At 36.3% G+C, this 21,096-nt stretch overlaps 1 protein-coding gene across 1 annotated transcript; it reads right to left on the reverse strand.

The window, feature by feature from the left end:
* Positions 1-1,885: 1,885 nt before the first annotated feature.
* Positions 1,886-21,094, reverse strand: LOC135125755 (serine protease snake-like). The gene is made up of 6 exons (XM_064051418.1): positions 21,013-21,094; positions 7,819-8,028; positions 7,079-7,179; positions 6,169-6,281; positions 2,474-2,879; positions 1,886-2,168 (listed from the first exon to the last, which is right to left on the reverse strand). The coding sequence occupies exons 1-6, from the start codon at positions 21,080-21,082 to the stop codon at positions 2,001-2,003; spliced, it is 1,068 nt and encodes a 355-aa protein (XP_063907488.1). The 5' UTR covers positions 21,083-21,094; the 3' UTR covers positions 1,886-2,000.
* Positions 21,095-21,096: the final 2 nt, after the last annotated feature.

Raw genomic sequence — 21,096 nt, forward strand, 5'->3', positions numbered from 1 at the left:
TCGCCCCTAAAGTACCTACAGTTGGACAAATACAGCTTCAAAAAATTGGTCTAAAGAGTTTAGTTATGTTTTTTTTCTCATTACATTTTTGTAGCGGAGCATTTAAAAAAAAATTGCGATGACATCAACATTTTTGCAAGAACACGTCTCAGTTTGGATAGATGTAGTGTAATACTAAAAAAATAGGGCTAGGCGGTTGAAATTTATGTGCTGCGTATGGACTACGGCAGACCAGTGGCTCGCAACCGATGTTACGCATCGCGAAGAAAATTATGAGAAAACTAACGTTAACTGAACGTCAGTTGATGATTCTAAAATCCATATCCACGACACAATAATAATAATTGTATTTTTAATAATTTTCAAGTGTCGGTCTCGCTGAAAATAAAAATGATGCACAATTGGAAAGTGAGAAGCGACCGCCCAGCTTTATTTAAAGCAACGACTTCATAGCAAAACGCATCTGTGCGTGATGTTCGACGTCCCGTATGCTGTTGAATGCGCCAAGGTCATCAAAAAAGGTTACGAGTGCAAAAAATTTATTTACAGCACATTATCAATGGGAATTCAATACATCGGAAGAATGTCACGTAGACATTTGTTTGATTTGAATGAGTTTATCGCCCCAAAACAGATGACTAAAATTATTCATAAGCCTCCATTGAACAAAATATTCTGAATGTTATTATTATAATTCTTACCCTATCATTATTTTATTGTTATAAAGACGAGCGTATTCTCACATTTTCCAGAAAATTGGGTGCCTCGTTCTTAATTTGATCAATAATAAATTGACTGATTCATTAATTTTTTTGTGTCACCTATTTAAGCAAATATAAAAAATATGAATGCAATGATTAAAAGTCTGTTCATATTTTGAACGTTTGCGAAAGAATTTATTCGGCAAAATTTTGAGATGCTCTAATCAATTTTTTGGGGTTGATAAACAGATACATTCTCATTAAAAAGTTACCATTCTTACAATAACTTCAAAACGTCAAGATTTCAAAGTATTCAATTTTGCAATTCTTGATTTCATCAATAAAATAAATTGACCCAGTCATTAATTTTTTTCACACACCCCGTGTAGGCAAATGTAAAAAATATTTATGCAGTGATGAATCACAATTATAGGTTCAACATACTTTGCACAATGCACATTTAAGACTTTTGCGGAAAAATTTTGGGGTGGCGTAATCAATTTTTTAGGGGGGGGGATGAGCAAATATATTTTGATCAAAAATTTACCATGCCTATGATAACTTTAAAACATCTCCAAGATTTCAAAGCATTCGGTTTTGTAGTTCCTGATTAAATAAATAAAATAAATTCCCGCGTTCATTAATTTTTTTGGGTCACTCTGTATATGCAAATCCAAAAAATATGAATGGAATGATAAATCACAAGTATTGTCTCATCATACTTTGCACATTTAAGATAGGATTTATTCAGCAAAATTTTGAGGTGACGTCATCAATTTTTTAGGGGGGGCATGAGGAAATATATTTTGACTAAAAATTGACCATGGCTATGACAATTGTAAAACATCTCCAAGATTTCAAAGCATTCGGTTTTGTCATTCCTGATTAATTCAATAAAATATATTCAGGCATTCATTAATTATTTTGAGTCACCATGTATATGCAGATCCAAAAAATATGAATGGAATGATAAATTACGAGTACAGACTCATCATATTTTCTACATTTTAGACAGGATTTATGCCGCAAACTTTTGAGGGGACGTCATGAATTCATACTCCAGTAATCCACTTACTATATGGACATCAGATTTTAATTCCACAATAGATACAAGAGAGAGAGAGAGAGAGAGAGAGAGAGAGCGAGAGAAAAAAAATGAATGTAAAGAACTTTATAGTCAGTAATTTAGTGTAATTTTTTATTACATAAAATTTAAAACTATCTGCACAGCAATTCCTCACAATAACAAATAAGCACAGGTATACTTAGCACGTGACATCCTTTGTGGTAAAAAGAAATCTATGGCCATACAATGTCTTCTATCCATTGGATATAATTTGAAACTCTCACATATACTCCAGGACTACCAGCACAACCTTTTCCGAAGGACGTTATGCCTATTATGTCATACATTTCTAATACTTCGTCACCAGTGTGATAAATTTGTAGCGGACCTCCAGAATCTCCCTACAAAAAAAGAAACTTTATTAGTGTTAACGGCTAAGTCATACTTACTTCTAAATTTAATGAACATTCAGCACAAACCTTTTAGTCATATGCTGGGGCGAAAGAAATACTAGGAACAAGAAACAAAAGGGACTTTAAAATGCAGGTGGTAACGGCAAAAATAATAAACGGTGGGAATAACTGCAAAATGATTTTAAAGACGGAAAAAGGAAAAATTTAAGACAAATAAGTAAATCGTAAACACTGGTCTTGAACACCGTAGTATAGTATAGACTAGGTAGTATAATATATTAGTATGTATTTACTTTACAGGTGTCTTTTTCTTCTGTCATCGAGCCGGCACAAAATTGAATATCATTCAAAATGCCTCTGCTGAGTTTTCTTTGATTCTTGTAGAACCCTTTGCAAACGTTCCAATCAAAAAGGTTAAGAGTGACTTTAAGCAAATCGTTGCTGCCTTCGCCAACCCAAGACGTTTGACCCCATCCTGTTGCTATGGCACTTTGAACTGTGATGTTTGGTGATAAATAAAGGCACGCAGGTCGTGCGTATGGATTCATTTTCGCTGGTTTTTCTAATTTTAACAATCCAATATCGTGGTAGTGAGAATTGGCTCTGTAGTCAGGATGAACTATCCGGTCAGCTATTCTTACTTCTTGTCTTTGATCGGTGAGTTGGTTCACACCGAGTTTTACCCGTATAGCATTTCCTCTGTAAATTGCAGTAATGTATAGAATGAGGACATTACTTTTTTTAATTATTGATTATATTAAATAAGTTTGACATATCATTTTTCGTTAAAAAAAGAAAAATTTTAATAAGTATGGATACAGCTAAATATTTCTAAAACGGTTTATTGGTATACAGATAAATATATTTCAACTCCATCATCCGAAATGTTTTGAAGATACAAGGCCAATTGTTTAATTAATGCAGAAAAAAAAATGTTTAAAAAATTTGAATTTGACCCCTCGTGCTATTTATAAAAAATCAATGTGGCCTTGTATCTCCAAAACAAATGTTGATGGAAATTTGAACAATATTTTGGAGGATAGAGTTCAAATACTTCTGGAAATATTTAGCCGTATTCATACTTTAGGTTGTGGTGACCGAATTTGAATTTAACAACGGCGCGAAATCACATTTGCATAATTTGAATTTGAGAAAAAACAGAATTCAAGTAAAAAAATCGTTAAACATAGGCAACCATATATGCACGTAGCGCTTGGGGGTAATTCTGCATGTTTAGTTAGAGGGTGGTATTTGGCTTGGTAGAGACAGAGGGCAGCATGACGAAGCGTCAGTCTGGATGTGTTTTTGTGAGTGTAACCACTTGGTAAGGTAGTTTTGGTTAGTTTAGTTGGTTTGATAGTTAATTAAACGGAGGAAGCCTTTGCTTAACGACAATCAATCGTAACTTCGATGATGACACAGTTTTCCCCCAACACGTGTAGCTAATTCTTCCGGCTTTTAATCGAAAAAACATGCGTGCTGTAGATTTGTTTTATTGTTTGTAAATTCACTAATCAATCAGGATTATTTAAATAAACCACTTGCTAGAAGATCTCATGAAATTCACTTAGTCAGGATAATACCTTTGTTTAATTACGAATAAGTTTCTGGATGCATATACGTAAGTGTTACATTATAACCACTGGGCGGAAAAATATCTTACGGATGCAATTCCCCAGTTGAAGCAAGGTGTGTTTTACGGCGAGTAGCGGGGACGCTTTGATCTGGTCCACAAGGTCGTAGCCAGTGCGTCGCTTGGAGTGTTTACAGCTTGTTAAAAAACTACTTCTATATTACTATATTACTTCAAATAAAAATACTCGATGCCCTTTTTAATTTTTCAAACACATGACCACAGATTTGTGATCTTGAAATGTTATATTATGTTGATATAGTCCAAAAGAAAAATATATTTGTAATCAAACTATCGCCGCGACAGCACTGGATCGAGCGTATGAAACACAATTCCGCGCGTTGATTATAACACTTTTTAAATCTTCACACAATATTGCTAATAGTTCATTTACGGCAGTTAAACTAACTAATTCATACCGTGAACTGATGGGGGGTTAAAATAATTTTTTCTCTTAGGCGGTTATCATCGTTATCATGATTACATCACTGAGGCATGTCTTTACAACGCTATAGATTGATTACTTCATCGAGGCATTTCCTCACAACGCTAAAGATTGATTACATCACTGAGGCATGTCCTCCCAACGCTAGAGATTGATAACATCAACGATGTACTACCTCACAACGCTAAAATCTACATTATCGAGGCGTTTCCTCGCAACGCTAAAATTTAGATCATCGAGGTATTTCCTCTCAACGATAAAATTTACATCACCGAGACGCTTTTCTCTGGACCGGATATTTTTGTGTTTATTTAATATCTGTTTTGTAGGGGTAATCAGTTCGCGGTATTCTAAACTCTCAAAGTAAATTGTTTTTTTTTTAAGTAACCAATCACTTAGATCATAATATAATTTAACATAATGTAAACTCTTTGTTTGAATCGTTGATAAAGTGTGGCAAATATTAATTTCATGTAAATTTTCTTAACTTTGCAATGTTTCACGTCCTACAATATTTCTTTATCTCACAGTTTTAACCTCAGTAATTTTCCTTTGTTGTATAATTTTCATTGGACGCAAATTTCATGCTCTGCAGTTTTAACCTCACATAATATTTTTACTTGCACAAGTTTATTTCACACCAGATCTTTTGTTTCTCATAAATCTTTACTAGTTTTCTTTTGTAAATATTTTGTTGATGAATGTGTCCATCGTATAAATTATTTGATGTCCAATTTTAATCTCACATAACAATTATTTGTTGTTTAAAATTTCACAAGATTGTATGGCGAATTTAAATGTTGTTTATTGAAACTTTAACACTTGTTCAGTTGTTGTTAATATCAGAGTCATTGAACATTTAAGATGGAATTGAAGTTAAATAACACAGAAAACGTGGCAAAAGTGAAGTGCGGTTCCTAGTCGAGCTGGCGAAATTTATCGCGTCACCTGCACAAAGGGTACAGGTTTGGATAGATTCAGGGGTGGTCGCGATGTTGTGGCGCTGTCGACTTGGCCCAATAGTCGAGACCCAACTGACTGCGGATATGCGATCGTAACGGACTAGTTTCGGACGACATGTTCGTCATTGAGATGTGCTGTGCGGGTAGGCTTGCGATAGGTAGAATCACCGTCGTGGGGGGCGAATAGCCCCGACCGGTAGCCCCAAATTCCGCTTGTGCTAGAACGCTCTATGGGTATTTTTATTGACTGCCGTAATTTTAAATCTGCCGCCACACGCCCGTAATAACTTGTGTATTTGCATCCAGTTACTTTAACTCAGATTTTGCTTTGTTTCTTTGTTTCTATTAAATTTGCGATATTCAAATATTTGCTTTAGTCCATTTTACATATGTGTAGGATTTTGTGATTGCTCGGTTTTCGTATGTGTTTGTCTGTCAATTCGCGAGTGTCTTTTCTTTCATATTTTTAAGGTGTTTCATTTGAAATGTAATATGTCGGTGAATTAACCATAGGGGGTTTTTGGAGTTGAAAAGCGATTGCGATTCGGCCCCCATTGGGCAGCCAGAGGGCACATCACGGGTCACTCTCGCTAGCAACTTCTTTCTTCCTGAGAGGGGAGCGGTTTTCGCCTCTTCCCAAAAATTTTGTCTACGATTTCTTACGCTCTCTACGCGTACGCAGTATGCGTAGAGAGCGTAAGAAATGTATGCTCACTTGTATGAAAGAACGTCTTCCCACCACGTTTCAAAAAAAAACACAACGTAGGTTTCCATTTTGTTAGACGATCACAGCCAAGGCCAAATTTTGAATTTTGTTTCAAATTTTTTTCAAGTGTCAATTTAAAGGCGGGAAGTTTGAGTTATCACAAGATAAAACTTTTTTCAAGATTTCACATTTTTATCACTGACGATGTACGAAAAACAGAAACAATTTGACAGCATACTTACGCATTTATATCAGTCAAACAATGTGCAGCTGTTAAGACAAAATTGTTGCTTAAAATCGTTCCACCACAGAGCCATTGCAAATCTCCAGGAGTTGGTTCGTATCCAACTGCGGTCTATCACAAAAAAAAATAATCGATTACAATAAAAATTATAAATGATTTCAAAAAACGTGTATTCGTGATTGTAAACTTTCAATTGACAATTCCTTTTGTAAGACATTCTGTTTACATGGCTTTAGTTTTAAATTAATTATTACGTTGACATCAAACGCGTCTCTGCCTACGAATTAGAGGTTGGTAAGTTAATATGTAAACTATGAGTAGAAACTATCAAGTTTTAGAGAAGGCTGTATATACTTCTCAGGGCGTACTTTTTAGAAACATTGCTGTTTATCACTTGGAATTATCGTTAACAAAATAATAATAGTACGACGCCTATGGATTTTCTAGTATGTGCGGTGATGATGGGTGACTCATCGGCGGTGCCGCCGGCCGAACGGCGTTCGCTAAAGAAAAGCCTGAAACACGAAGTCGCGATGAGTGTTCTAGAACAAGCCTAGAAGCGGTGACGGAGACCTCTCGAGAAGGACCGCGCGGCTGTTTAAATGGGAACCACCGTCGAGAGCAGTTAGTGTAGTCCAGGCAATGGAAGAAGTAGAATCTAGTCAAATCCATTCCAGTCGGAATTATTCTGTACATAATCGTTGTGTCATTACAATTAGTTGTGTATAATAGTATAAATTGTTGAGTTTTAGCCATGCCGATTTTAATCATCGATCAGCGTAACAATATCTTATATGAAACTTAGTTTATACTTAGTTCAAAAGTGTATTAATTTTTTTGCCCAACTGGTTGAAATGTTTGAGAACAATCAAATTTGTTGTTCCAATTTCCTATTTAAATTTTCTCACCATGTGTGGAAATTCTTTTCGATCAGCTGCCACACCACCTGCAATAATTAGTTGTACGGCATCTGGTGACTCATATACGTAACGAGAGTACTCTTGACATTCTGAAATAACAAATGCACAAATATATTTTTCACTTTCCGAGCATCAGCAAACGAAGTATTTTAATCAAGTCACTCACTTTAATACTTTTTTCAAATTGTTTTAACAGCATTTTGATTTTGAATTTTGAAACTGCAAAACCGAATGCTCTGAAATCTTGCAGACGTTTGAAAGTTATCGTAAGCATTGTAAATTTTTAATCAAAGTAAGTCTTCTTATGTTTGTATTATGAATATCGTGTAGATTGTAAAACGTTAATCACAATTTGGTTAATCATCCCCAGCAACAATGGAATGACGTTATCTCTAGGTTTTAAGTTGTTTGGTGTATGACAAAAGAAGGTGCTTGAATTAGCCGAAGCTAGAGTTATTTCAGCAAAGAGAGTTCATTTAATTAACCCGCAAAACGATGCAAAAAAGGGATGTTATAATTTTGAAGCCTTTGTCTATCTGTCTGTGTCGGAAGTTTTTAAATAAATATTAACACTTGTTTTAACCTATAGGGAGTATCATAAAAAATAAAATTCTTCTGTCAAATTAAATTTCGACCAACTTTTTCCTTACCATATTTAAGTGAACAATGGTTCCAATTTTTAGATGTATTTGAACAAAAATTACTTTAACTCTTATATACCTACTTACTTTTTTTACTTATATCGCCTGGTGATCTACGTGGTGGAGTATTTTCCGTCACTGTTTGGTTTTGTGGACAACACACTATTGGTTGTTTTCCTTGAAATCCACATGTTTGAGGAAACCGTCTCTGTTGTAGTGCCTCTCGTGCTTTTTCACAGTCATTAAACAATTTACAAACCCCCGGTGATTTAGTTGATCGTAAAGTACATACGTCACCTAAAAAATGTAAAGATAAAATCAATATTTTTACTGGTCCAATAAAACTCACATCTGCAAACGTAAAGAACAATTTTTTAAATAACGTAAATAAAAATAAAGAATTTTGAATTTGTCTAAGATTTAACTCCAAAACCAGAAAATCAAATAAATAAAGAATGAGGAAACCTGTGTTGATCAGGGATTGTTTAATGTCCCCACAAAAAAAAACCACAGGGGTTAAGGTCAGTGAAGCGAGGCGGCCACGGCAGTGGACCATTTCTTGTAGTTTATCCCCCTGGATAGTTCTGATTGAAAAATCTCTACATTTTATTAGCGTAACGAGCCGGGGCTACGTCCTGGAGATGCCACGTATCTCGGTGAGTCGGTAAGGGGATATCATCCAGGAGGCAGTGTTGTGAAATAGTTAACTACAAGTAGTTAAAAATGTGGTTCAACTATTGTCGGTGAAGTTAACTACGTATTTAACTATATATTTTTTTGTAGTTGAAACGTATTTCAACTAAAATTTTAATACATTTTTAACTACAATTTAACTACATTTTTAATTACATTCTTGAACAATCTTTTCTCAATTTTGTTGGGTTTTAGAAAAGTGAAGCAGGTTGCAAAAGTAATATGTAACACGGACAGGTACATCTTCTTGGGATTAAGAGGGATATCAGCTCTTTTTAATCCGCAACTTTGTTGGTCTTCGACTCCGCCCTACTGTAAGGTTGGATAACCGAAGTAAAATCTTCTTCATTAGTTGCTCAGTTGAGTTCAACCTTTTGAAAATTATGTCCTGTATTCTGTAGCCTGCTGTATTACGGACGTGTGGCGGCTAATTTGAAATTGTGGTAGTCAACAAGAAAATAAAATTTTAATAAAACTCTATGTAGCGGGAGGGCACAGCGACAGTGGCACCAGAGCGCTTTCTCGTGAATACTTATGACTGCAAAAGTTGAGAGGAGACTCGGGTAAGAGTGTGGCAATCGAACTATATCAATTTCATTTTAGAACACAGTAAAATTACCCATAGGTGGCGTTGTAGCACGAGCAGAGTTTGGGGCTCCTGGTTGTGGCTGTTCTCCCACCACGACGGTGATTCTACTCTATCGGCAAGCACATGCCGCCCAGCACCCCTCTATCTAACGAAGAAACGTGCCGCGCTAATAGACCATTATCACATGAACCCTAAATGGGAATGAGTGTACAGTGCACTTAGCTCAGTATATAGTTAAATATTGAGTGTTTTTTTCGAAAAATTATTTCATTAGTTAACAGTTTTTTTCTGAATCGTGAGCGCTTTAAGAAATTCAGCCAGAATCGTCCATTCGTAGTGAGGTAACAACTTTAACCTCATTTGATAGTCAACGAACGTTTTTGTTCACAAAAAGTTTCCAGTAGATATATACTGGTTTTTATTGAACAAAACTAAGCAACCAGCTTTACTATGCACCTGCTCTGGTTGTGGCCTACATATCCACCGATTTGATCTTCAACCATGAGTTCATCCCCTACTACTGCTAATCACGTTAGCTTCCCTAAGAAGCACCAAGCTGTTGTACTCAATTCCGTTAATGAGACGAAATTAACTGAATATGTTGTCGCTGTTGGTAGTTTAGTCCAGCCCAAAAACGTCCACCTTCGCCTCAAGAATAGCGAACAACCGTATTTGTATATATATCTAAAGGATAAACTTTTAGTAGACGAGCTTGTGACGAAATATTCTTCATTAACTATTAACAATCAAGAAGTTGGGATTCGACGTCTGATTACACCCGCACAGCGAATAATTATTTCAAACTTATGTCCTACCATCCCCCATGACAGTATCCTCTCTGTTATTAAAACGCTAGGTTACAAGTCCGTCTCTCCTGTGTCCTTTTTAAGGGCAGGGATTCAAAATGAGGTGTGACGAGCCGTCACTAAATTCGTTCACGAGAAAATTGTAACTAAAAAGACTAATAACAAACCCTCAAAACATAACGCGAAAATTTGCAAATCTTAATTAATTAACACGCATGTTCTAATCGGCATATAGTACCATTTAAATAGATAAACAAAAATCAACTATCAATCCCCAAATGCAGGAACAAAACTCGCGTATTCGCAAATTGCGAATAACATTGCGCTTGCCAGACATTGCAAATAAATTGTACAAAATAATGCGCCAGAAATATCGCCAATCGCAATTACTCTCATCTAAAAATTGTATCCAAACCAAAACAGCTGCAAACGAAACGCAGACGCATAAAAAACATCAAAGAACGCCGTCGCTTCAAACTTACTACGTCATCAACCCAGCAGTGCATCTGTGCACGCACACTCATCTTAGCCCTCGCTAGCATGATCCCCACTTCATCCCCGGAACTGAGATTTCATCAGCTTCCCATATTTTTACCATATAAGGAAGCGGACTTACCGATTGGTCGACGCATCTTCACATTTTCATGACCATATAAGGGCATATAGGACCACACAAAAGCACGGTTCTATTTCTGTCCAAAACGAAGCTATATAAGGCTGAATTTCGAGCAGGAAAGAGATTCAGTTAGAGTAGAAGTTTCCAGTTGTCGCCGAAGGCTCTGCCGAATCGTTGGTCGAGATTTTTTTATTAATTTTTGCTGAATTTTGAAGAAATCCGAACTTAGAAGAATTTGCTGAGCCCGAGAGGAAGATAGAAAAAATTCTCAATGCTGCAGCTGTGTAAGTCTACCTTTTAGTCATTCTTAATTTATCTTGCTTTCCGTTTTTTCGTCATGTGTTCTCGAGTTCGAATCGTACATGTGTAACGTTTAATTTATGCGTTTTCTTCGTTTCGTTGGGTGTGAACAGTTAGCGCCGGCACCGAAAGTAATCTTTAGTGCTTCCATATGTTCGTCGGTTCTTGATTGTTGGGGAGGATTTTTCGATAAATTACCGTTCGCTTTTATGATAATTATTCCAATATTTCTGTAAATTGCCGATTTAACTCGTTTGCTTGCGACATAAATATTTTATATGCGTTTTTGGAGAGGATTTTTCTGATTTTTACCGTTTGCTTTTGATGATAATTATTCCAATATCTCTTTAAATTTGCCGATTTAATTCTTTGCTTGCGACATGAATATTTTATGTGCGTTTTTGGGAAGTTCCCGAATTGAAACCTTTTAATCTAATTTTCTTGCTGTCGATTATTTTATATTGAATTTTTGCCGTTTAAATATGACTCCGTTCTCTGATTATTTTGCTATAGTATTTGGAAACCTCACATTATATTTTATTTTAATCGTCTCATTGTATTTTAGCGCATTTATGATACTAATGTCCCAATGTTTAACTGCATGTATAAATTATGACTGTTTATTTTTACATGTATCTAACTGTCCTGTAACCATCAATTTTTCTCGTGAACAATTGTTGTGCTCGGCATATTTAGCTAATCGATGTATGTAAAAACTCATTTATCTCTCTTTTTACATGTTTATATTCATAAGTTGTCGTAGATTTAAGTGCATGGTTTTAATCCGTTATTTTTAGTTGTTCTTATAATCAGTGGAGAATTCTTCGAATCCACTGAATTATTGGTTTTATTATTATTTCAGTTGTTTAATGATTTAATTAATATATAAATGCCCTATCGCAATTTATTTAAATAATTAAGTAATTATTCGATTTCGTAGTTAGTAGTTTTTTTGTTTTTTGTTTATTTATCACGCTCGTAATATCAATATGGTTTAGAAGGGTGTTGCAGTTAATTAAGGATTTACCGAATTAATTTTTAGTCTTTTTGCATGCTGATTTTTCTAGGATTAAGTTTATTAATTAAAAATGTGGGTTATGCTCATAGATTTTAAGAGTTTTATTAGTGGAATATAATTGCGTAGCGCGTTAGAAGATAGTTTTGCATGTTGTTTTGTTTTTTCGTGTTATGTGTGTGAATTTATTTTATGTATTATTTTTCTGTTGATTATTTACACAATTACTCGATTATTCTTTTGACATGCTTATAATGCTTTCTTTTAATATACGTATAAAAATGTTATAAATGTTTAATTATTGCTTCTTCCCCTACATGCAGTTTAGCTCTTCCATTTCCAAGGAAATGGGCCAACACCCAAATAAATAATTTTGTTAGTGTCCAAAAGCTCGGCCGCGGTCAAAACTATTTGGGCACGACAGAGGAGTATAGTCATGTACTCGGTTTTAGACGTTAGATATTTGTCACGCTGGATGAGTCGATAGATTTACCTTCGTCTTTGGTGATAAAACATGATGGTACAAATTATCGCATCTTCCTTACTTACGACGACCAAACTTGTTTTAAGTGTCATTTGACTGGTCATATAGCCAGCCAATGTACCAGTCAACCCCAGGAAATTACAGACCCCAGCATTTTGAATAAACCTACACCTACTAAAGTCCAAGATGAAGTTACCACCAGAAACGCAAATGCGCCGACAAATGAAACAATGGAAACTGAACACGTACCAGAAAAAGGTAGACCCACTCTTGAAGTATCCGCAAACAAAAGATCAAGTTCTTCCGCTGAGTCACCTGAGGCTGAACATTCGATCCCTAGCAGTGAAAACAGTTCTTTTGATCGAGCATTTAAAAAGGTTAGAACAAGTGATTCCACCGAGAGTTTGACGAGCACATTTGAGTTATTGGAACCTGCGCGTAGTTTTTGTGAAGTAGCCGATCCGCCTTTTGTTCTAGAGTTTTCCGAAATTGGTTAAATTTATGGAAGTTGTCGTAGGTGAATCTGACGTTTTAACCATTGCTTTTAACTAGTGTAGTGTAGTGTAAGCGCGGCTTTACGAGAAAAAAGAGAGGTAAAGCCAGCTTTAGCAATAAGTAGAATAATGAGGTTAGGTTGAAGACCTGTACGCTAAAAATATATGAAGAATCGTAGAATAAACAACTTTAAACAAATAGAGATTTCCTATAAAAGTTAATATACAACATTGGCGACGAGGAAAATCGGAGAAAATAGAAAAAACGCGGCAGAAGACGGGGAAATCCAAAAACAATCATTGTGTTACACGTGGTGACGCAACAAGAAGATGACGCTGATCGGTTCTATCGATAGTTTTGATCCAAAAGTGGACAATTGGACATTGTACCAAGAGCAGCTGGAGGAATTTTTTAACGTAAATGGAATAGTAGACACCCCAGCAACAGAGGGTCAAACAGAGTCGAAGAAAAGAGTGCCAGCTTTATTGAGCCTGATAGGAAAAGAAACCTACAAAACTCTACGAGATCTCTGCACACCGGCGTTACCAAAGGATAAAACCTATGAAGAATTGTGTACTCTGCTAAAGAAACAATTTTCACCCAGTACATGTATTTTCAGGGAAAGGATTGAGTTCTACGAAGCACAACAACAAGACAATGAAACGGTAAAAGAATGGTACGCTAGAATACACAACCTAGCGGCAAACTGCGAGTTTGGAAACGAGCTCACGTTTGTGCTAAAGGACAAATTCATCTGTGCTATGAAAAGGAGTGTCATCCGAGACAGATTGTGTGAAGAGTCCCCAACCACAACATTACAGAAACTAGTGGAGATTGCACAAGCAAGAGAAGCAGCTCTACAAAGCCAGAGCGACTCCGTCAACACAATAAGAAGGGTGCCACAGACCAAAAAGGATACACAACAGGAAGGGAAATCTCAAACAAACAATAATGAGGCAAGAACATCTAAGAACACATTCCAGCCATTCCAGAGAGGGAAGTGGAACTGCAGGCGATGTGCAGGAACCCATACTGGCCAACAGGTGCGTAAATACAGAAATTACACATGCAACATTTGTAAAAAGGTGGGACATTTAGCAAAGGCATGTTTCAATAAAAATAAACAAAATTTGGTAGAAACAGGCGTAAATAGCATTAGTTTTGTTAATAACAGCCCAGTTTATTGTAACGTCAATATTAGTGATAAGGAAATACAAATGTTAGTAGATAGTGGCGCATGTACATCAAGAATTTCAGAAAAAGATTTTAAATCTTATTGGCCAAGTGCCAAGTTAAAATATAATAATAGGCAGTTAAAAACATATTCAGGGCAGCCAATAAAAGTTTTGGGTACTTTCAACGCATGTATACAGTACAAAAATGTAAAATGTGAAAATTTCGTTTTTTTCGTTATCGACAAAAGAGACGGTAAACAAAGTATGCTAGGGAGAGATTTTTTAAACAAATTTAAATTCGAATTAGTTTCAGAATTTGACGAAAAAAATGAAGTCTTATCGGTTAGCGAAACTAATATTGTTAACGAATTCCAGGAGGTTTTTTCAGACGGATTAGGTTGTTTCAAACAACACACATTCACGTTAAAATTGAAAGACCAATTCCGACCTATTTTCCTTAAACCCCGCACCGTTCCTCTTGCATACAAAGAAAAAGTCGAAACAGAATTGAATCGTTTGGAAAAAGAAGGTGTTATTGAGCCGATTGAATCCAGTGAATGGGCCACGCCATTGGTACCAGTGATGAAAAAGGATGGAACCCTTAGATTGTGTGGCGATTACCGAATCACAGCAAATAAATGGTTCGAAGAGGTCAAATACCCTTTACCAACACTCGAAGAAATGTTTTCAAAGTTAAACGGAGGCGAGTCATTTTCTAGAATTGATCTCAGCAACGCGTATAACCAGTTGGTGGTAGACGAGGAAACGTCAAAAATACTCACTTGGAACACACACAAAGGGTTATACCGGGTGAAACGGATCCCATTTGGAATAACGCCCGCCAGTGCGATTTTCCAAAGAACCTTAGAACAAGTCCTTCAAGGCATAGATAGAGCAGCAAACTTTATGGATGATATTATCATCACGGGAAACTCAAGGGTGGAACACATAGATACTTTACGCAAGGTGTTTCAACGACTAAAAGATGCGGGATTAAAAGTTAAATTGTCGAAATGTACAATTTTTGAGGAAGAATCAACATTTTTGGGTCTAAGAGTTACCAAGGAAGGTCTAAGAAAAGACAGTGAAAAAGTCAAGGCGATACTAGATGCCCCAACACCACAAACAATGACACAGGTTCAAAGTTTTGCAGGAATGGTCAACTATTATAGCAAGTTCGTACCAAAATTAGCGATATTAATGAAACCTATGTATAATCTGCTAAAAAAGAACGTACAATTTCGCTGGTCCGCGGAATGTAGTCTAGCTTTTAGGGAAATAAAAGCGATAATCGCGCCAGACGAAGTGTTAACGCATTTCGACCCCACTCTACCAATAGTACTCACAACCGACGCATCAAAGGACGGTATTGCGGCCGTATTATCACACCAAATAGATACTGGTCGAAAAAAACCGATTGTTTTCATCTCAAAAACGCTAAGCAAAGCAGAAAGCAACTACGCCGTAATCGACAAAGAAGCTTTGGCGATTTATTGGGCTACTAAAAAATTAGCATATTATCTGATGGGAAACAAGTTTGTCATAGAAACTGACCACAAACCATTAGTATCAGTCTTCGCGATGAACAAGCGAATTTCTCAGTCCTACTCAAATAGAATGCAAAGATGGATGCTACATTTGGCAGGTTTCAGCTATGACATTAAATACATAAAAGGGCAAGAAAATCATGTCGCGGACATGTTGTCAAGGCATCCGCTACAGACAACTGAAGAAGAAGAAAATCAGGAAGAGTCAAGCAACCAGTTGAACCTCATTGTGACAGAAGGGATTCCAATAGATTCAAAAAGAATTGGTATAGAAACTAGAAGGGACCCCGTCCTGGCTAAGGTCCTAGAATATGTCACAAACGGATGGCCGACGAACGTAAAAGAGGAAAATATGAAACATTTCACATGTAGAAAAACAGAAATCACATGCGAACAAGGATGCTTATTATGGGGTTATCGGGTGATAATACCAAGTAAGTTACGAAAAAGACTCCTCGACGAGCTCCATGGGGCACATTTAGGCATTGTAAAAATGAAAGCAATCGCAAGATCGTATTTCTGGTGGCCAAAATTAGACGAAGACATAGAAAAGGTAGCGAAGTCATGTAGGGCGTGCATCATGACGTCTGATGATCCCCAAAAGGCGATTCCAACGCCATGGAACAAAGCTACAAGACCCTGGCAACGTGTGCACATCGATTATTTAAGCCCGATAAACGGTAAATATTATTTTCTAATGCTGGACGCATTCAGCAAATGGCCAGAAATATACGAAGTTCCAAACATAACTGCGGATACAACAATACGCAAACTAAGAGAGACATTCTGCAGATGGGGAATTCCGGAGTTAATAGTCTCAGACAACGGAACGCAACTAGTTTCACGAGATTGCGAACAATTTTTACGAAATAATGGAGTACACCATGTAACCATAGCACCGTATCATCCGGCATCAAATGGTGCAGCAGAGAACGCAGTGAAATCGTTTAAAAGAGGGCTGAAAACCGCTCTTTTTGACAAACGAAATAAGAACACCCGCACCGACATTCTCGTAAGCCGATATCTAATTCATTACAGGAACGCAAAACACGCCACAACGAATGAAACTCCTGCTTTCCGGATGCTGAATAGAAACATCAGAACTTTATTCAGTTTGATTAAACCGCAGGAAGAGAAAATAAGTTACGACACGCGGAAAACACCAAGAACAATGAAATTTCAAATAGGCGAAGTAGTGGCAATCAGAGATTATAAAGATACCAACAAAAAGGCGTGGATGGAAGCCAAAGTTACTCAGACAATTGGACAAAAAATGTTTTTGTGCAAAATCATCGGAAACGGGAGGGTAACAAAACGACATGTGGATCAAATGAAAACAATCATACCGACAGACACAGAATCTGACGATAAAGGAACAGAAAAAATTATAAGAAAGGCATCAACAACGTCAAAGGTTCCAGCAATTATATCAGACAAGGAAACAGTAAAGGAGACCACGAGCTCTACTAACGTCGAGACACGCCATAACCCAACACAACCAGATCCCTGTATCCCAAACGAGTCAATCCCTGAAACATCTGGTCAGCACGAGAACGCGGAATCTAATCAAAAGAGTAACCGACCTATCCGAACAAAAAAAACCCCATCACGATGGCAGGCAAATGAATGGATAAGGTATTAATTAGGAAACATGTAGGTTGACTAAGGGGGGAGATATGTAGTGTAGTGTAAGCGCGGCTTTACGAGAAAAAAGAGAGGCAAAGCCAGCTTTAGCAATAAGTAGAATAATGAGGTTAGGTTGAAGACCTGTACGCTAAAAATGTATGAAGAATCGTAAAATAAACAACTTTAAACAAATAGAGATTTCCTATAAAAGTTAATATACAACAACTAGAGACCCTAGATATACTTTGTTTGAAAGTACAGTGGAAACTTAAAAAGGCTTATGCCCGGCACCAGACTTGTAGTACGGAGAATAACAATGATCCAGATACTTATTAGTTTTTTTCTTTTCTCTTCAAATTCATGGACGCCACTGAACCCTCTGCTTCTTTGTTTTTGTGTCCTCTTATGTACCGTAACACCGCGTCGTTATATGCAAACTTTAATGAGTTCTCTGCTTTTGTTTTAGTCAATAAGCCTTCATTTATTTTAGTTAGTGAAACGTGGCTTAACTCTAAGTTACCTGTTGCATTAATATCGTTGTCTGGCTATCATCTATTTAGAAAAGATAGGCAATTTAGTAGAGGAGGAGGAGTTTGCATATATGTATCTGATCATGTGATGTCTAACTTCACAATCACTATCATAGATACACCTACGTTAAATATCGAGTCCTTAGTTATAAGGCTTTCTAACCGTTCCTTAACGCTTGCTCTCGGCTGTATATGTATACAGGGCTCCGTCGACTGATTTTGAGAGTGATTCCAAATTTTTTGACATAATATCTAACTTGGCGAACGATTATACTAACCTTCTTATCTTTGGCGACTTTAATATGCCTGACTTGAGTTGGGCTTTAGCAACGCTAGTATCTTCGAATCCTTCTTATCAGTTGTTATCGGATGTGTTAAACGATTCTCACTTGTGTCAACTAGTTACTCAACCAACCAGGTATAGAGTCAATCAACAGCCCTCGGTTTTAGATCTTATTATTTCTTCCAGCCCCGACCTGCTCTCTAATTTAGAGTTTACTAGTCCGATTGGTACCTAAAGCAGATCATGTAACGATTATGGCCAACCTACAAGTCAGCCTTCTTACTCAAAAGAGGATAATTTCATTCACGCGGTCGATCACTAATTATTATCGTTTGTTAGAAAATGATTTTCTCGAAACTAACTGGGAAGCATTATTAATGCACGACACCGTAGAGGAAAACTGGGAAGTCTTCAAATCACATTTACTTGAGTTGTCTCGTCAAAATTCTGTATCTAGAACATTTACCCGATCGGCCAAAAAACCATGGAGAAACCACCAGATATTACAGATGGTTCGACGCAAGAAAATCTTGTGGAAAACATACAAACGAACAGGTAACGAGATGTGTTATGCAGCTCATAGGACGTTTTCTAACTTATTAGCATCGAACGTTAAAGATTCCAAGGTGGCTTATGAAGTTCGTCTTGTTAACAGTAAAAACCCAAAATGCTTCTATAAATATATTCGAGATACTCTTGGTGGATCCGTAAGGACACCTCAAATTCAAAATTCTGTTGGCACTCTAATCACGGAAAATGAAGATATTGCAAAGGTTTTCGCTGACTCGTCTGCAAATCAGTACACCATAGAACCGTTAGATAGTCCCCCAGATATCGCAACGCCTCAATGTGGTGTATCTTTATCTAATGTTGATTTTATTGAGGATGAGATCCGTGTGAAGCTGCAGAAGCTAAAGAGGTGCAATAACAACTTTTAAAGCTGTCAGTAATGGATCACCCATCCGTTTACTCTTTACTGCAGGAAGAGAATTTTCGGACCAGAATCAGGCATTTCTTCTTATCAAACCGAATTTTCAACACATGGAATTCAACTCCTTCTCATATTGTACAGAGTACTTCAGTAGCTAATTTTAAGATTGCCTTCGACGCCTTCCAGACTGACCAGTTTAGTGTTTAGATTATTGGAAATATAAATATTTATTATATTAGATGTACAATCGCACGCAAATGTTTTGAGCCTACGGGCGGATCGTTTTTGCCTGCCCTCACCGAAGAAGGCGGTCCAAATCCTTCAAGGGCAGAATTTGTAGGTAGGCTCAAACTATAACGAAATTTACATTTGGTAAGAAATATTTATGGCTCACACCAGTTCTCTCGAATTTGTCGGAGAAGATTTAGCAGGTAGTTGTTCCCATAAAATAATGGTCACTTTCGTTCGTGAGTAACGATGATCCGGACAGGAATTATTTTGCTTTCTAACATCTTTCGACCAATTGTTCCGTATAAAAAATTTCATCACTTTTTCAAATAAAATACTCTTAAATGTTCATAATAAATAAATAAAAAAAAACGATATTGTCGTTGAGTGACATGTAACTGGCATAATAATAAAAACGTGCAATTTTTGTTAACTGATATTTTTTTCATAAATGTCGCAAAATTATTAAATTTGTCTAATCATCCCCACCAATAATGTGATGACGTCACTTCAAATTTATGCATACTAAATGGGTTTTAAATTGTATACAGTAACATAGTCCTACACATGTAGTTTATGACTTCGTGTTAAGTTTTTATCCGAAACATCCAGATTTTTGAAAAAAAAATCAAAATTATAAAACAATATTTTGCAATTTAATTTTGAATTTGCAAAATCGAATACTTTGATATCTTGCAGATGTTTTAAAGTCATGATAAACATGATACATTTTTAATTAAAATATATTTGCTTATCCCCTCTAAAAAACTTATGACGTCACCTCAAAATTTTGCAGAATAAATCCTATCTTAAATGTATAAAATATGATGAGTTTTTATACTTGTGATTTATCACTGCATTAATATTTTTTAGATTTGGTTATACAGGTGTCTCAAAAAAGTTAATGACTGAGTCAATTTATTTTATTGAAGAAATCAAGAATAGCAAAACTGAATACTTTGAAATATTGTAGATGTTTTGAAGCTTTTGTAAGCATGGTAAATTTTTAATCAAAACGTTGTGGGTATCGTTGGTGAATTTGAGAAATAGCGACGGTTACGGTTTTCAGATCTTTTTATTTGATGGTTACAGTTTGAGAGCTCGAGGGAGAGGTTTTGTTTTTTTAGAAGGGTGTTTGAACCTACAGGTAGGTTCTGTTTTGGAGAGGTGGAGGCGGGTAAAGAAAGAGTTTAGAAAATTCTAGAAATTGGAAGAGAAAATAGGAGCATAGGGCAGGTAGACGAAAGATAGGACGTATTTACATTTGTACAGATTTACATAAATAATGAATGAGTTTAGGTCGATCACGTGGTTTTTGTGGGAACGGTTGTTTTTATTTATACTTATTTTGCCGCGCACGCAAATAAAACAAATTTCTACGTGCTATTTGTGACATTTTTTAGATGTGTAGACATAAACAATCGTAGTTAAGCATATAATGCACTTTTTTCGTGGGTTTTCTGTTTTAAATATATTTCATATTGCGCCCATTTGTGTGGATCGCGCTCCCTTGAAATTTGCATCTCCGCGGAGCATGGGAGGCGGAGTGTGATCTACGCCACTGCTTTTTTTTTATAGAGGTTATCACAAAACAAAAATTGCAAACTCATTTTAATATTTCCAAGAAGCCGGATTTGTTACTGTATTTTAAGGACGAGGGAAGACTAATTTTCGTGCTTTGGCATCAAAAATTAAATTCTTTTGTCAGACTATCTTCATTAATAGCAGTTATCAATTTGGCTGTGTATTGAGTTTTTAAAACGAATGACAATAAGACAACAAAGTGAGCTAATTCGTGGTCGGTAGTTACTTTGACAGTGTGAAATTAACCGCGGTCATGGTCGGCATAATGTGTACTGGGGAGGCAATATGAAATCTGTAAATATTGTCTCTTTCATAAGCGATATGTTCATATTTCCGACAATGACCTTTTAATTTATTCTTAGCAGACCATTATTCTTACCAACAAATTGTTGACTAGAGGCAAAGTCCACTAAAACTATTATTGTAAAGACAGTCAACACAAAACTCATGTTTCTCGTAGAGG

Source organism: Zophobas morio, unplaced genomic scaffold (assembly GCF_036711695.1).
Source record: "Zophobas morio isolate AGI-343-1 ecotype UQ-CSIRO unplaced genomic scaffold, CSIRO_AGI_Zmor_V1 ptg000009l, whole genome shotgun sequence".
Taxonomy (NCBI): domain Eukaryota; kingdom Metazoa; phylum Arthropoda; class Insecta; order Coleoptera; family Tenebrionidae; genus Zophobas; species Zophobas morio.

Excerpts from the sequence above, each read along its gene's own strand:
- LOC135125755 (XM_064051418.1), bottom strand. The coding sequence starts at position 21,082 with ATGAGTTTTGTGTTGACTGTCTTTACAATAATAGTTTTAGTGGACTTT. Across the intron at positions 7,180-7,818 it reads AGGCGATATAAGTAAAAAAA|AATGTCAAGAGTACTCTCGT; the intron begins GTAAGTAGGTAT and ends TTGTTATTTCAG. Across the intron at positions 2,880-6,168 it reads TGTTTGACTGATATAAATGC|AGGAAATGCTATACGGGTAA; the intron begins GTAAGTATGCTG and ends TGCAATTTACAG.